Source organism: Galleria mellonella, unplaced genomic scaffold (genome assembly GCF_026898425.1).
Source record: "Galleria mellonella isolate WM207_F2 unplaced genomic scaffold, CSIRO_AGI_GalMel_v1 utg33, whole genome shotgun sequence".
NCBI classification, from domain to species: domain Eukaryota; kingdom Metazoa; phylum Arthropoda; class Insecta; order Lepidoptera; family Pyralidae; genus Galleria; species Galleria mellonella.
This window is the reverse complement of record NW_026442079.1, coordinates 5348125-5367830: the sequence shown is the minus strand read 5'-3', so window position 1 is coordinate 5367830 and position 19706 is coordinate 5348125. Positions and strand designations below refer to the sequence as shown.

Below are 19706 nucleotides of genomic sequence, written 5' to 3'. Positions count from 1 at the left end.
TGTCCGACCATTATTCAGTCCACGCATATGTTGCGACACATGTTTCACATCTTCAGTCATTTGTTGCTCAAAGCACAGTGTCGACCGTTCTACGTACATACTGCAAATATTTCCTTTTTTGTGTATTTCGTCAGGTACTAAGTCATATTGTGACTCGTAGTTATTAATCTTCCCTGTAAATGTCAGGTATAGCTCCAAATATCTTTAACATATCCATCCATCCACTCCTAAGTTTTCATATCCTGGAAATGATAAGATGTAGCAAGAAACACGGTTGCTATGCTCAAATATCGATTCATCTTTATTCATCGTCATGTGTACAAATTTGTAACTAAGTACAATTACAGACGGCAATTGAAATTCAGGTGAATGCACGACATCCCGTTCATATTGAAACTCATTCTGTACAATACTGATGTATATTGTGTAAAATCGTAAAGATGAAATCAATTAGGTAGGTTTAAATTCTACAATCTGTTTGTATTTCTCGCAACTAAACTGATAAATTGGTTTGAATGAATGTGAGATTCAGTCATTATTAGAATTTTAAATTACTATTAAACAAGTTAACAAATTGTAATTCTAATCATCTTTAATCAAATATACTTATTTACAGGCATTTATAAATCGTAATTTATTATAAACACAGGATTCGGAAAATTGTTATCTGCTGAGAAAAACACGCAAGAAACTTAACAATTTATCTATATATTAATACGTGAAGCAAAAACTTTATACCCCATTTTACGAAAATTGCGCGAACGGAGGAGTATGAAATTTGGCACACTTATGGTTTATATAGAGAAATGCTGAATGCTAATATATTTTTTTCTAATCATGCTTAAAAAATTCTTTAAATCACTAAAAAAAGAGCATTACACACACTACTACGTATTTAACACACACACACGCATATATATACTTATTTGTTTATTGTTAATATCTAAGGGCAAACAGAGAAATATAAAAGAAATATTAAAGACAAAAAATATTTATATAATTTTTTGTCTTTAATATTTTTTATCTATAGCTAATCCGAAATCTTTGGTCTATTGTTTTATTAAATGTCAAACATAACCATAATAAATTCATTAATTTCAATATATGTTGTGGTCGAATTTCGGCCACAGGCGACCACTAATTCTTCTGGTAACTTTAAGGGTATTTATTTATTTAAATTTACTATGTCTGAAATTACATGGTCATTAAAAACTTATACCATTCACATTGATTTTTAAGGTAATCGTTTAGTATTTTAAGCTTTATTTAATCAGTGTCATTAAAATAACAATTTTAAATTTAAAAAAGGTAGATCAAAAATATCCTTCGATATTATTATAACATTTAATGAATTATTAACTTAAAAGACTTTTAAACTTTTTCTAAACAGTACTTCGAAACAACAAATTTAAATTTATATCTAGTGTTAAGATGGTTAAGATCACTGTTTTAAAGAAACAACAGAAGATTTCAGCGTATATACAAAATGTTTGCGTAAAAGCGATGGTTAGAATATTTGCTTTTTCAAATTTCTCTTTTAGTGATTCACGAATTCCCATAAAAAAATCGAGCAAATTGTACGTTTTTGTAATACAAATATACTTTGGATGTTGGCTACTTTACCGCATAATAATATTCCATATGACAGTATACTATGTCAGTAACTAAACTAATCTGGCAGTTTCAATATTAGTATACTGTATAACCCTGTGTACAGCATACGCCGCAGAATTTAATTTAGTTGCAAGGTTTTGAGTGTGAGAACCTCTCTGAGTTTTATTATCAAGATTTCAAGAAAGACAGTAGAATCTATAAAATCAAGAGGTTCGTTATTTAATTTTACAGTAGTATTGGAATTGCGATATTTAGAAAAAGAAGAATTTATGTGTATTGTTTTTTATCATTTTAACAACATTAGATTATTAGTTGTAAACCAATGCAAAAGATGCATTTAAGCACTATTTGCATCATCATAAGTTTTGGGTAATCTGTCTACATTAAAAATCAAAGAAATGTCATCTGCAAACAATACTGTGTCATATCTATCCTACATGGCAATAGCGAGATTATTAATATATACTAAAAATAGGAATGATCTAAAAATGGACCCTTTAACTCCTTAAACTCATTCGTATAAGCAACTCGACAGATATAACGCTGTATTATGTTTGATGATTTGGTTTATTCAGCAAATGTATCATAATGGTCACAAAAAACGCCAATCACATCAATTTTATTTTCTTACATCTAAATATCCTTATTATATCTTCAATATCAAAATTAAACTTTCCAAAGATGGAAAAGTCTTACATAAAACTAGTCGCCACTTTCGTATAAAAAGATTAACGTCAAGTAACGCTACTTTATAGCATTTTGTTACTTCGATGGAAGGCTGTTAGAAGACAAAGGAAGAGCTGGGACGTAATACCAAATGGGTTTACACAGAGAATGGTATACGAAATTGTTACTGAATGATATTAAGCAACATTGTAATGCTCTTAGTTTCGTAACAACCTATCATATACATATTTGGAAGCAGGCCGGGTGGGTCACGCCCATCACGAAAAGGTGTAGTGCTAACCCCGATATCAGGAGCGAACTTGTAACTGTGGACAAAGAGATTTCTGGGAATACATCATCTTCATATCAGCCATTGTCTGTCCACTGCTGAACATAGGCATTCCCCTACTGGGGAAGTTTTGCCAATAGTTACTACGTTTGGCAGGCGGGTTAGCAACCTTAGTTAGGCCTTTGTTGATGTTTTAAAAGAAACGCTCCTGTTAGTTGCTAAGGAATAGCCTTAGCAACTAAGTTCCCTTAGTCGCCTCTTATAACGATCACGAGAAAGGAAAGGGTGACCCTTTCTATGCTGAGACCACACGGCATATGAGAGTACGTGCGTCTATTATAAGGGGGCAGTCCCCTATAAAATAATCTTAATTTTTCTTACCACTAATGATTATAACATTCAGTACAAACTATAATCCTGACTTGACAGAACCGATTATATTATTTTTAATCCATAACCCAAATGGTATTTCTTATTTATCCAGTAACAACATTCTTAGCACATTTAAAATGAGTAAAGAATGAACGAATATTCGCTCGCTTGATCTAAGACTCTATTATAGCTGGTTATACGGTTCGCCAGTATTTATAGCACCTTCCCTCCTAAAATTGGATGATAAGATAAAATACGTTCCCGAAATTATTTCGCCGTCTCGAATTAGAATTGGACATACTTGAACAACAAATGTCGCAAGTATAAAGTACCAGGTGACAGTTCCTCGCTGATTATATATATAAGTAAGTAAGTAACACATATATAAACTTCCAGTCTCCGTATAAACTCTTTGTTAAAAACAGGTCAACTTTTTTATTCACAAGTACATGAACACGTATAAATGTACATATAGTAAGCAGTAGAACTGTATATCATAAGCTTAAATTAAAAAAAAAAAACACAAATAATACAAATTCATTGCGATTATGTTTTTTTTTATTTATTTATTCTTTTATACAACTTAGAATGGCCAACAAGCTGACGGCTCACCTGATGGAAAGTGGTAACCGTCGGTAAACATGAAGCAAACATGACATGGGGTAAACATGAGCATAACAGAGTATACTGTTTCGCTCTTGATACCCCCCATACGTTGCCGTTCCTGAGGACTCAGGTGTTCTTCTGTACCCTGTAAATTCACTGTCATAATCCACCCTTCAAACCAAAACACAGTTATGCAAACATAACTGCTTCACGGTAGAAACACGAACGGGACAGAGGTGCCCAAACAAATGACTTTTTTACAAAGTCTCACTCTGGTGGTCTAGTTACTGAAATATAACGCTATGACAAACGGATGGATGGACACAATCGCATTATAAGGGTTCCTTTATACCTTTTTTGTACGGTAAACTATAATGGCGCGCTTTCTTTTGTTTTAAAAAATATGTATCCAACTTTTATATATATATATATAGATCTATATAAATAAAAGTTTTATATAGATCTTACGCTTTCGGCGATCTATCTAGATCTACAGCCATGAAGTTTAGCAATGCAACCACACCAACCTGCTCCGATTTCCAATACCTCAGTTCACTTTTACAAAGCAATGGTGAATTTGACCGAATACTGAATTAATGCAGGATGGATGAAATAACGACAAGTTGCGGCAACCAGCTGTGACTTGCGAATTCCCCTTAAACTTAGGGGAAAATTTACAGGAAAATAATCCAGGCTGTTGTCTTGTATGAATCGGAGAATTGATCTAACTAAAGTGATGGATGAAAGGCGACCACATCTAACTGAGATGCGAATATTGAAATGAATGCGTGGTGTGACACATGAATCAGAAGTATGAAAATAGCACCAGTGATAAGTTAAGACGTAACCATCTGTCATGACATGGAAATATAATGCGCAGGGATGAAAAGCATGTTTTAAGAAAGGTATTAAGTATGTGAATGTAAATAAGAGCGGAGGAAGGCCTAATAAAACATGGATAGACTATGTTAAACTAACTACTGAGATGATATGGCTACAATGGGGGTATATGCGAAAATGACTGCGAATAGAAAAAAATTTAAAAGAAAAACATATTACGCTAATCCCAAACAATAATTGGGATAAATGTAAGAAGATTATGACGATGATGATTATAGATCATCGGCCAAATATCTTGTAGAGTAAGCAGAGAGAACTAAGAAAGATATAAATACTTAAATATAAATTCATATTCTTATTATATATTTTAAACAAAGGTACAATAAACTTACGATGTTAGCACGGCACACACTACTCTAAAAAGAAAACATGGGAGCTCTCTTCAGTGTTTAACTTCTGGAATTTCAAGATTACTAAGTTTATCTTGAGCACGTATTTAATAACGTAGTATTATATTACTTTTGTCATAATTTATTTCATTCCTAAATACGCGACGATATTTAATAATATTTATTACTTACAAAAATATGACCAATTATAATTTTAACAAATTAGCAAACTTAACCAATATATTAAAATAGACAGACAATGAAACCTTCAAGAAAAAAGTATTTTAAAACGCCGGCAACTCAGCTGCAGTTTTTCTAATGTTGCAAGTACCTATGGGCAGCAGTAATCACTTACCAACACAGCGGCATGCTCGTTTACTCCCTATGTTGTAAAAATAAAATAAAGACTTGTAGAACAGGCACTACCGAAAAACCAATTTTATAAAATCAAAAAATGTACATCTTGATTTACTAATAAATTACATGTATATAACATGTAATTTATTAGTAATTAATTTTATAAAAATACAACAATTAGATAATTATTATGTTACTACACGATCACCCTTCCCCTAAGAAGGGCGATCGTGTATCCCATAATTCACCGTATTATGGTTGGCTGTAAGTACAGCCAGCCATAATACAGTAAATAATTGGTTGGCTGTAGAGCTTGCAAATATTAGATAAGTTTGATATTCGAATATTATTCGAATACCAGAATACGCTCAAACTCTCCAGCTTATTTTCTAACGTATCTGAATTCTCCTGTATGAGAAAATACTTTGTTTATAAAGGAACTTTATTTGTTACCTTTATTTTTCTTTTCAATTATTCAAATAATATTATATTATTATTCAAATAATAAATAGAGCTTCGAAAATAATTCAAATATTGTCAATTGTATCTGATTTGTACTTAGGCATCTTCATACATATTGGATATATAGGGATGTAATAAACAAATAAATTTACTGATTTTTACATCTTTATTATTATTAAGAATAGATAAATATAAAAAGAAATATTAAAGCGTCTATATTTTCTTTCAAAATGTCAAGAATGACTGTCTCACGACATTATATTTTTATCTTCGTGTTAAATTAGCCACCAAAGATGGTTCTTATTAACCCACAAAAAAAATGTAATTTGCGAAGGGAACTCGGTCTGAGAGGAATTGCTTGCTAGTATTTTACGAGTACGAATTATTACTGATCTTTTTCATAAATCATAGAACAAAATTCCAATAAGTGTATAAATTATTCCCACACACAAAATCACCTTCATCAGATCAGATACGTCTTTAAAGTACTGAGGTTACTTTAAACACACTTAACTTTTTTCTTTCACTGTTTAAATTTTAGACTTTCCGGGCTATTACTTTAGAGTCTAATGCAAGGGTCGAGAAAATTTATTATTTAAGATCAAAAATGTCGATCCAGAAGAAATTTACAATTCTAAGAAATTCTTACGCTATATTTTGCCTATTATATACGAGTATAAATTTTGATGATTTTTCTTACCAGTACTTCTCTGCCGTGTTATTTTTATACCAATTTCGTTACGTTTAAAGGTTAAATTTTCAACAGAATTAAGTACTTTTTATACATAATTCTGGACCATTACAAGATGTATTCATCAACAACAACACACACACCATCACCACCTGCATATTCATATACGTATATATTATGAATATTCACGAGTAATATTTTCAGATAAAATTGTATGTATGAATGAAAACTCTATTATAAAGAGTTTTCATTCACATATACAATTTTACACAAACAAATATGTACATAAACAAAATGAATAATTAATAACGTAAACTTAATTACATAAAAGCAAGATAGAGAGGCCACAACGGGCGACCTTATCGCTAAATAGCTATCTCTTCCAGGCAACCTTAGGATGTAAAGGAATAATTAAAATTGTCTCAAGACGTAACAGAAAAATAATAAGTCTAAAAAAGAGTGATTAAAGGCCTAAAGATAAATTTAAACGCAGTATGAACAATATAAATATGTATATACTTATACATAACAAAAATAAAATACTTATAATATACTTACGTAAATAAACGCAAATAAATAATACATGCTTATATAGTAAATAAATATACATATATATATATTACATGTATGCGTTCAATCATCCACATATTTTTACAAGATAATTTTACTCAAAAATCGCTACTGTCTGGTAAGAAGTAACTTTGCAGAGCTCTTAAAAATAATGTTTTAATATAAACGGAATGCTTCCTTAACCTGAAGCAGATAAAATGATTTAACTGCACACTTATGTCCTATTCATCTTATTCTCGAATTACCACTTTATGAAAGACTCTCTCCATCCATTAGAAATGAATTTTATTACCTTAAATCCTACTAATGTTATAAATGTGAAAGTTTGTAAAAAATGTTTGGAATTTTGAATATTTGTTATTCAATTATACTTAAATAACATAACATGGTTGAAGTTTGGTACACGGGAGGTAATATCTCAAATTAACACATAAGATACTGTATATACTGATTCATAGACAAAGCCTCGGAGAACAGCTAGTTACAAATAAATTATATTAAATAGTAGGCTCGCCCCCTGATCCGGTTGATTTATGTTTGGCAATATGTGAGCATATCGAGTGTTATGTTCACTACAACGGCAACAGTGACAAAAAACTCTATCTACCCCATTAGATATTATGGTCGTACGCATATTTATTTCTGATTAAATAAAAAATATTTACAACTTAATAATACACGTAATTATTATCATTTTACCTTGTAATTTTTAAACAACAAATTAATATAAAAAATGTCTCGAAAAAATTACATATAATATTCAATAGTTAAATAATAAAAATAATATTTTAATTATTATAATAGAAATTATTAATCATTTTAACGTAAATTTTTTTTTTATTCATAATTAACTCGATTTAGGTATTCGATGTGAATGAGAAAATTAGTACCTATTATACGTTATTCTAGGTATATTTCATACAAATCAACTCAATCGTTTAAGCATGATCTGTACATATTTTCACATATGTTATATATATGAAGTACATTTATACATTCATAATATAGGAAGAACAATTCTAACTTCCACTAAATCCAATCTATATTAAAAAGATTCAATAGGCTTTGTTTTGTAGCTACTTCTTCAGTGATGTCCGTACCGAGTTAGAAAAGTTAAACTTTGTATTTTTCTTCTTTGCTGCGAAATCTTCCGTATATAATAGTATTTGTTTCCTAACTTTATGATTCAATCGTGGAACGTGCGCTTTTGTAGTAAACGAATAAAAATATTTTTCTTATAAATTGAAGAGACCATTTGTAAAGAGAATTTTTACAAATTTACAACGCTTTACATAATAAAAGAATATATATATATATACACATAATAAAATTGTACATAATAAAAAAAAAACAGAAATGTTTGTCCTCACTATGAACATATAGCCACAACTTAGTAGTTGTAGACTTCGAGTTTCTAGACTTAATAGTCTAGAAACTCGAAGTCCAAAACATAAGTTTGTTTATTAATTTAAACTCTAGATAACACAACGTAAGAATAGAGTCTAATGACAAGTTTGCCGAAGTTCTTATTAAGTTCTTAGTGTCTCAAGTCCCTTATCAGAGACGTGTCTTTGTGCTATTTCCCAAATGTCGACTATATGACACCCACTTTACAATAATTTCAATGATATACTTACTCTCAATATAATATCATCATATAACTTCCCATACCTCGAGTGTTGAAGGAAATTTTACATACAGCATTTCTATCACAAATATGTAACCTCATTCAAACTAAATAAAAAGCAAGCATGTTAGTATTTTGAGCACGCAAATAATTCGTAACACAACATAATAAGCTTCGCCATTTCTTTCTTTTATCCGTTCTGTATTATCCATTTTATTAATCGATATTACATTTGTCCGCGAATAAGAGGTCTATACACGCGTAACAAAATTTCACACAGGAAACGATATTATACACTAAAGTTCATTTGAATATATTATTAAAAGATTCTGAACCCCTTTCGGGATGTTGATCCTGCCGAAACGAAAGGGCAAGCAAGATACATACTAATTACATCATCAAATAATGTACCATTTACGTTGCTGATTTAATAACAATATTAAAGCATACTTTAACACTTGGCTAACTAAAACTTATATCAATATTATCCAATATTTATGTACTCTTTTGATTCTCAAAGGAACATGATTCATCTCATATGCAGTATTCTTTATAAAATAACGGTTACAAGTTGAATGCATATTACATTAGCCGATTTTTTTTTTTAATAAAATAGGTTTTTCTCTCTTAACTCCGTTTTGTAAATAAATTATAAATTGTATCCCTATATCAAATGATAACGTTCCATCTACTTGCACTACTATGCACTTAACTTTCTAATGCATTCGCATAATACTTCAAACACTGCGAGCTTTTTCCATTCCATTTAGTGGCGTTAAGTATTTTACATAAATACACATACTATTGAACTTGAACAAGTCTAAGTGCTTAGAGGCAGCGACTGAGCAAACTACTAACGCGTTGTAACCTGTATTCGTGTAAAAATATATTATTAAATATAAATAACTCTAAAACTTACCAATGTAATAAAATTGACACTATAAAATGTCTATACATGGAAAAATAAAAAAAAATATGTGAGGGACCTCAATAAAAGCAATAGAAGCCAAAACAATATTTTTTAGGAATGTTGTCTGTCTGTATGTTTGTTCAAAAATACTGTGCTAAAATCGATGCGGGTTACACAGCCGTATTTCTGAAGGTCTAACTTAAAAACTAAAATGTATGTTTTATCTTAATACGCCATCTAGGAATAGTTTATTTAATTAGCTCTCTTATTTCTGAAATCCACACGTGTGAAGTAATGGGCATAAAGTTAAGAATAGAAATGAATAAGTAATCTATACAAATATTGCTTTACCTTCTAGCCGTCACCTGAAACGTTGCTTCTATGGAAACAAGTTTCTACCCATACCATGGGAATTTCCCCCTTTTTTTTTTTTACAACACAGGGGGCAAACTAGCATGCGGCTCACCTGATGGTAAGTGACTACCGCCGCCCATGATCACCCACAACACCAGCGGCATTGCAGGTGTGCTGCCGGCCTTTTAAACATACATTACACTACTACATTACACCCCATGGATAAGGCAAATTACAGCGTCGTAGTCAAACAGTTTTTATGGTTTATGATTCAACGGTATTTCGCTTTTTATAACCTACATATGGATTTGAAATTGGCATAAAATTTCATTCATCATGGCAAACTCATATTTTGGAAATTGACATACAAATTCGAGTCGCATATTGGGAAATAATTTGCATAAACATTCATCACTTATATTCGTGCAATGCGCACATAAGTTGGTATTCTATATTTTCCCATAGCTAGAAAATGCAATCGTAATCAGTCACGCTATATGTACAGCCACAGATCTGTATAAGGCATTGCAATGGAATTACTAAAATATAAAATGAAGAGGCATGTTTAAAACTTTTTAATTAACAATTACTTAATGACGTTTAAAAGAAATTGTTATACCATTTATATGGCGTCATTGGAAACGTAATAGCAATTGATAGTCTAAGGTGCACGGTTTCGAGTTCTATCTGAAAGTCATTTTTTTCAGTCTGATTTTTAAATTGCAAGCGTTTTAATTTACAGAGACAAGATAAAATGTCACTTTTACATTTGCTTACTGTGTTATATTTCAGCATTATTGCCCCAATTAAGAATCAATTATTTGAAAAACTTAATGGATTATCTTAATACAGAGTCAAACCAAATAAATTCTTTTCAACAGTTAACTGATGGTATGAGTATCAGGATAATGAGACTCTAATAAGTATTAAATATTTCATTTATATAATTTTCATATGCTTTATAAATGAAATAATATTTTTCAATTTCAAATAATATTTAAATTATATATACATTTCTACTGACTATAAATATTTATAGTTAATAGAAAGGATAAGACTAGCATGCAAGGTACGAACCATAGACCTAAAGGTAAAATTAAGGATAAAATACTCATTCTCGTGAATACTTTTAAAATGACCATAATGACTTGTTTGCCACCTTTGTGATAAAAAATTACACTTTAAACTGTAGCAAATTAACATAAAAAAAATACTTATTCTCTTATTAATTACATTTATTTTCTTCTACTTTGTATTTGTTCGTATTAATAACGTATTCAATAAAGTATATAAATAAACAAAATGAAAAACGAATTGATTAAAAAACCGATTACTACATTTCTAAAATAGTGTCTCTATGTTGTTATATTGTGACTTCAAAATGTCATAATTTCAGCGAGTATCCTTTGCACATTCAAATGAATTTAAATTACTTATCGATCTTGAATAGAGAATTGCGTATACTATCAAGATTTAATTAGTTTGGAATTGATTAACACAATTTCTACAAACCATAATTATAGTCGCAGTATTTTTCTGAAAACCGTAATTATTGTTACATGGTTAGTAAAAGATTTTATAAAAATATTGTGTTGAAATTCACTCATGTTAGTTGTTTGTCTTTCTTATTTGTACACGATTACCCTTCATTCATTATTATTCACTCATTTTCATCGCATTCCGATCTGCTACTGGATATAGGCCTCCCTCAATGCCTTCCAACCAATACGGTCCTCGGCCTTTTGTATACATTGCGCTGACTTGCAGAGATCGTCAGTTCATCTGACGGGGCATTTTCCTGCACACGACATCCATTCTAACATTATCCATCATATTCCTTTCCAAATTCTAACTAAAAATCGACGCCACAGAAACAGACACTATATTACATAAAAAAGGCTTCTGTAACAGAATAAAATATTCTGACAGTTTTTTTGATAAATAACCAGTTGTTGGCATTACACAATAAATATATAAACCCACCGATTTGATCATAATATTCACAAGAGTAGATAAATAGGGCCGCAGTGAACAGCAAGGTAACCCCATTTGTCTCCGTCGCACACCCCGCGACCTCTAACGTAAAACGTTTCCGGACGTCAGGGAAAGTATTCTCCATTATATCAGCAAATCCCGACTTTATCGATTCGTAATAGAGATTGAAATACGCTAACAAAATCGCTTGATTGAGGGCCAATATTGTTTGTGCCAATCTACGAAATTCGATCAATTTCTTTCAGCATAGGTATGACGAAACACGGTGCCAATTTGTTAGCTATTTATTACGTACTAAAAGTATCATTTAAGGATTACATTAATAATTAAAGATTATTTTTGTTCTTTCTTCCTCTTTCCCAATTTCTTTCTTTTCAATCTTACCGCAATCGTGGCAAAAATATCATAATATCGGATGAATTAGTGGTAATAATAGTATTCAACATTAAATATTTTGGTTTAAATTTAAATTTGGAGCATCGTGGTCAATATTTTTTTTTTATTTGTAAATAAATGCTATAGTTTTTACTTCACAAAAATAATACGATTCCAGCAAGAGAACAACCCTATAAATTGCAAATAAAGTTATTAAAATCTGTCCAAAGTTGGCGAAATATATAGCCTCAAAAAGTAAAGATTAATTGATAACCTTATCCTTTTAAAAGTCACATAAATGCAAATATTGTGGTCATAGACTGACAAAACTTACGAAATTTACAGTAGGTACGTTTTTGTGACCTTGTATCATGTATACCTACTATTAGGAACGGATTGGCCTTTTAACTAAATGCCATGTGCCGCCAATAATTCGTACCGACCACAAGTTAGCCTCGTGACGTTTGCCAAACGATTTCAGCCGGCGTAGCTCGCAAAAAGACAAATAAATAAAATAGGACATAGTTTCATTAAAGTAAAGAGAATCTGTGCTTCGAATTTTCGCTTTATGCTAACCACGACAAATATCAAAATATAAGCTAAGTAATATATATTCTAACAGAGTATTACAAAATATTAAATGTATTTAAAACATAATCATAGAATTATAAACATATTTTTACAGATTATAAATGGTCATATGTTCGAATGAAAGTAACTCAGTTGGTCCATGTAGCAAATTCAACAAGAATTTACCACAATGACTTCAAGGGGGATTGGTGTGGGAGTGGACCTGACAATGATCCCTTTCCTTCGGTACATATCTGTCCTTCGTCTTAAATAATATACTTCAATAATCCCTTCAAAACATAAGTCGGCCTGTCCATATATCTTGTCATTTTATTTACAATTTGATATTTGTATTAAATATGAATGTACAATAAAGCTTTGTACACTTTATACTATATTTAAAATAAAGGTATGAAAATTAGTTATTTGTTACAAGTTAACGCCTTAACGACCCTATCAATCGTCATGAGATTTGGTATAAAAAGACATATCTACTATCGAGCTTGGAGAACGGAAGAACTTGGGCTTCTTTTTATTCCGGTCAATCAATAATAATATTTATCCCGGTCACGTAGACGAAGCAGTGGGAACAGTTGATGTGATCATATAAATGACCAAAGATCATCTTCATATGTGGTTTTTCGATCTTTCAGAAATTATTAAATCTTGCTAATGGTGTCGAAAATGTTTATATCTATTTTGCTACGCGTTTATTTAATATACACAAAATAAATAGTCCAGTTACTATTTTATTGAAAAATTATTAAAGTTATATTTTATTGATAATTAGCAGAATATGATTTAAAAAAAAATATTTATTTCTTTTATTGAATTCATGTACATAATATAGAGTTGTTACAATGTTCTTGTGAAGAGTAAGTACATGAGCCCTGTTTGGGTATAGCAAAATTTAATCAACAGGTAACTAATATACATGCATTTATGTCAATTTAGATTATATTTAATTACTTTTACAAATAATTGCATGTTTTTATACAGATTTGTTACGCAAGAATTCCGATTTACAATGAATAAATTAATAAAAATTGGTAATATCATATTAATCATACAAAAATTAATTGACATCAGTTCGGTTATTTATGTATACAATATTTCTGTCAATCACTCAATTATTAAATTTCATTTGATATAGGGTATACCAAAACTAAATCGTAAAACTGTAAGCCGAATCTTTTTGTAATATGGATAAAAACATATAACGCCGGCCCCAAATAATAATTGGAATAAGGGTAGGAAGATGTTGATGATAAGGTATACTACTAGCAATAGGTAAGGTGATAGTATACAAGTCTACATTCACGCGATCCCCCTGTAAACCGTCGTAGTTGATTCTTAGTAAATTCATCACGATGGGCTAACTGGTGCTGCTAGTGCGGGCGAGGTTCTCATTCCATTTTCATCCCGTAAAAAAGACTGGGTACCCTTAAATTTCTACTACGCTTTTATAATAAAAGTTTAAAAACTTGCCATGTGAAGCGATCGCATGTATGCTACAGGGTTAAGGATTATCAGGTCAGTTGCATGAGGTAAGTCCTGCTTTATATAGAATCAGTACCTATCGATGAAACTCATTCAGCTGTAATATTTAGCTGTCGAGCTGAGACATAACCTGAGTTAATTATAACCGTAACACTTACACGGATGCTTGATTTTTAATTCTTTTTCAAATTTCCCTATAACAATTCCGATAACGACAATTTGGTCGTTAAACTAAACAATCAAATGTAACCACAAAGCAAATAAAAGTAAACCTCCTAATCGATTCACAGGTATCTCTAATCTCTGCAATAAAGTGACTTTCAGTAAATGAACTGCGCTATAAAAGTGTCTGGAGATAAGCGAGTACGGACTTTTCTCTTCTTACTAATACAGTACTTATTTGAACGTGGTACCATATAGTACGTTGACTTTAGAACTAAATTGAATGTAGAACACTAATATATTCAAAGATTCTGGGATCTACATCAATAAATCTTTTATCTTTGTAGATGGTTCTTTGATCACACAAAACTCTACTTACTCCATTAGGAATAACATAAATTCTATATTATAGAATAAGAAAGTTTCTTTCTTATATGTATGATACCTCTACATCATAGACAGATGTCTTTAGAAGTATTTATAGAAATGGCCGGCAAGGTTTTGATCATTACAGGCAGTAGTTATTGATGATTTATCGGTAAAAGCTAACAGGCGAATGCAGCTTATTCATTCACGTTTTGTATTCAAACCACGAAATATTTCCTTTCATCCTATCAATAATGTTTCCATTCAAACATTTATATTGAACACTTTCATTCTTCACTGTGAATAGGAGTTGTCGTAATTTATCCCAATTTATATTTTCTATTTCACAAACTGGCATCCATAAATAATAAATACAAGTACATTTCCTAAACTACTATTACTTGAATAGATTGTATGAACAAATTCGTCATTTTTGAAACCTCTCGTTCAAGATAATATTTATCAAATAAAATAACTTACAAACAGTATATGCATACAAAAATTCATGAATACGCTCAAAAATTTACATACTTTTAGTCATCTTACAGCTAAAAAAAGCTAACTAACGAAAACTTTTCCGTAAGGTAGTTAGATATATAAAATATTTGATCAAAATATTATAATTATAATTGTATTTACGAAGAGCAACATTTAAAATTCAATACCTATTCTTATTTGTAAGTCTTCTATAAGAAGCTAACCATTATATTAACTATGTATTGAAATCTACGATTTCAACCATCTAGTTGAAGTTAACTAAACTTAATTCGATTCTATGTTAAATCACGTACACAAAGCTACGAAATATAGCTAGTAGTGTAGCTAGCAATATTGTAAACGTAAAAGTTTAGAATGTTTGTACGTTTGTTACCCAATCTGCTACTCAATGATTGAACAAATCTATTGTTTGTTTGGGACAAAGTTGGAACATATCCTGAACTAAGAGTATATGTTCATAGAGTAATTTTTATCCTAATTCACGTATATAAAGCCACAGCAAGAACACAGCTAGTACTGCAACATATGTTATTATTAAAATATAAATATATTTTTATTATAATTAAAATAATATTCAAATACGCTGTTTACAGATTCTATAAATTAATAACGAAAACAAATTACAAAATATCATTAAATAAATTATCTAATTCAACTAACTGGAAGTTTTTTCACCAAAATAAAATAGTTTAAGTAGTTACTATTAGACAAGTATGTACTTACGAAGTCCGTTGGAGTAAAATTTTTACATGTAGTTATAGAGTTTACGGGCAGTCGGTCACTTAATTCTTCCCTAGGCGATCCATTCTCATAAAAATGAATGTGAATTCAGTGTTAAGTGCTTCAATCGGCCGAAGATTATTTTGCTAGGACAGCAGTATAAATAAAATACTTATTGCATCCCATGCCCAACTCTTAGTGATTTGAAAATATAAAAATAAAGCATCAATCATCATTCAATATTTTAATAGATGCAAAAACAAATAGGTACTTCAATCGAACTCAATTGTTAACAAAAATGTTTACAAATAATTGCAAAGTAATGACTTGACACTGATGTGAATAAAACAAAACTAAATAAAATTCCAGCAGGCTATAAACCTGCAAAATTTAGTTTATTAATTATATTTGGCACGTTAAAATTTTTTTCTCATCACAAAATTTATTTTATGTAATGTGAAAAAATTGCCATTAGGTGCATAATGTGTATGCTTGTAAATTTTACAGATTACAATTAAAAAAAAATGAGTAATAAAAAAATATTTCGTCATTTTGTATGTATTTTGAAAATGAAAAATATAAAGTAATACCGTATTTTTACTTTACAGTATCTTATACAACTTTTAATATTAAAAACATTATATACATAAAATATTTATTACGTAACTTAATTCACCTTTTTAATAACATGAGGAGTATTTATTTAAGGCAGTTCTGAATAAGCTCATATACATAGAACCTGCTACTAAAAGGAAAACTACAGAAAAAGTAGAGAGTTAACATACCTATCTACGATCCAAGGGAATATTCCACTGAATATTTTCCTCGTCTTGTTTATTATTAAGGAACATATATATATATATATATATATATATATATATATATATACTTGTTCATTATATATATATATATATATATATATATATATATATATATATATATATATATATATATATATATATATATATATATATATATATATATATACAATAGACATATCTCTATCCTACACTTTATTCAGTAGATAAAGTTGCAGAAGCTGCAGAATACAGTTATTATACTTCAAGAATTTTTATCCAATCAGATTAAAGTCTCTTTTACAAGTTCTTCTTTTATTCTCTACCAGTTTTCATTTCTCATTTTCCCTTTATACTTATCCTATCTGGTTACTATGTTTTATGATTCAAATAGAGATTCATCAAACAGATTATTCTCCTTACTTTTTTAATGCAGTCAATTATTTGATGTAATAATATTTTATGTATTTGTTGTATTTGAAGCGAAATAACAAACTTTGATTGGAAACAGATATATCTACCGAAATAAAGAGAAGGTCTTTGCAACCCAACCCAGCAGTGAGACATTAAAAAAAATACTTGATATAAAATCTATATAACCCATTGAACTTCGTATCACCTACAGCGTCATCTATTAAAAGTAATCCGAAGTAGCGATTCCCAAACAACATTACCTATATATGTATTTCAAACTTTTTTAAATTACCTCTGTAATGAACAAAACAAAAAAGAAGTATTCAGCTCGGTTAAGCCGCTTTTGATTTTTTGCAAAACTAACGAACAGCATAGATAGATTATATATTTATATTATGTATTTCGTGTATGTTTATATTTGTCTAAGTATAGGTTTATAATGTATAAATTTATAAAATATTAGTGTATGTTTTCTTAATTCATTAATGCACCGCCTATAGATTTATCTGTTTGCTCACTAGTAGAGAACATAAGCAAATTATACTATACATTAAAATTTAAATAAATAAATTAAACGTTCGAGTCGAACTAATTTCCGTTTTTTTCTCACAATAATAACAAGTAAATTTTAAAACACATAATAATTTTACTTTTCGTTTGTTACAGTTACTGAGAAGGAAATACGACTTTGGTAAGTTCTTACCTAATATGGTATTGAGGTTATATGATGTTAAGGACCTAGTTTACTTAGTTTCCGTCTTCATACCAATTCGATAACAGAGTGGCTAGATAGCATCAAATGTATTTATTAGTCAAGAAATCATCATCATCATATCAACTTTTAACTGTCCACAGCTGAACTAAGCCTCCCCCTTGCGGGTTTTGCCAATAGTTTGGCAGGCGTATTGGCAACCGCAGTTTGTCTTTAGAGATGTTTTGATAGGGACGCTGAGAGCCCATCCCTCGCTCTGCCTTAGTCGTCTCTTACGACGCCCACGGGAAAGGAATAGGTGGCCTATTCTATACTGGGACCATGTAGCAAGAATTATTTGGGATTAATTACAATCAAAAATAATAATAGTAAAGTATTTTTATGGAAAAAATATTAACGTGTAACACAGTTGTTGCAAAGTAAAATAACAAAATTAATAAATTTATATACATAATAACTACTATAATATTGTTCTAGGTTCTAAACTTAGACTATATGTATAGATAGAGTGTCTACATATATGTAAAAATTTTGAAAGAAGTGGGTTAACTTTTTTCTTCAATTATGCGTATAGGGTTACCAGATTAGAAATTATTAGTTTAGATTGAATAAGTAAATAATTGAAGGTAGTAACTTAAAATATTATTAGGATTAAATAATCTTTATAGTATTTAACTTAATTTATATAAAAATAGTGGTCATTTTGATTAATTCTGACACCGGATCCATATTTAAAATGTATACGGATCCTCAAATATCGATTTTGTAAGCAATGGGCCAGATAAAAAAATTATTAAAAATGGCGGTCATTTTAATTATTTTTTACACCGGATCCATATTTGAAATGTATACGGATCCTTAAATATCGATTTTGAAAGCAATCGGTTAAATAACAAAGACCCTTTGGATAAAAATATATATATATTCGAATTTAAAATATTTTTCTTATCTAAGTTATATGAAAATGATGGTTGTTTTATTAATACTTGAAGTCATTGCGTCATATCAATGTAATTTTTAAATAGTCTGCATCATCATCATCATATCAGCCTTCAACTGTCCACTGCTCAACATAAATCTTTCCCTTAGAAGGTTAGCCAGTAGTTGCCACGCTTGGCAGGCGGATTGGCAACCGTAGTTAGACTTTAGAGATGTTTTAAGAGCTGCTGCCCATCCCTCACCCTCCGCTTACGACATCCGCAGGAAAAAAAGAGGCGGCCTATTTTTTGCCGGATTACACGGCCATAATACTTAATAATATACATACCTACATAAATATTTTATTTATATTATGTAAGAAAATAGCATACATATATATACAAATAATTACTAAAAGTAATTCGATTCTTTTTAAAAAAATTCACTACATTTTAGGGATTTTAATTCAATTGTGGGGATTTTTCGAATACTTCTAGCACTACTTGTACAAAGTTAGGAGTGCTCAATAGAGTAAGACAGTATTTCACGCTAGAACACCGCTTGAATTTCTATAAAGCTCATGTCTGGCCACATATGGAATACTGTTCTTACTTATGGGCAGAAGCGCCACAGTGCCAGCTCCTTCCGTTAGACCGTATAAGAAGTCGAGCGACTCAAATTATTGATAATCAGCGCTTTACTGTCCGACTCGATCCAATGAAACTGCGTAGAGGTGTTGCATCTCTGTGCATCTTCCACCGAATTTATCATGGGAAGTGCTCTGAGGAATTGTTCGGATTGATACCTGCTACTGATTTTCACCATCATACAACCCGCCATAAACTAAAATTTTATCCTAACCATCTGGACGAGTGGCGATTTTCCACATTGCGATTTTCGGTGGAATGGTGGTGGTTCTTCCACTCACAAGC

The 19706-nt window shown here is 30.3% G+C and overlaps 1 protein-coding gene across 6 annotated transcripts in view; it reads left to right on the top strand.

The window, feature by feature from the left end:
• The window catches only part of LOC113517916 (frequenin-1), a 279468-nt gene that overhangs the window by 242651 nt on the left and 17111 nt on the right, over positions 1 to 19706 (top strand). For all 6 annotated transcript variants that reach the window (XM_026902664.3, XM_031911634.2, XM_031911631.2 and 3 more), the window contains one exon: positions 17811 to 17835. In XM_026902664.3, coding sequence (XP_026758465.2) covers positions 17811 to 17835 — 25 coding nt within the window. The remainder of the gene's footprint in view (positions 1 to 17810; positions 17836 to 19706) is intronic.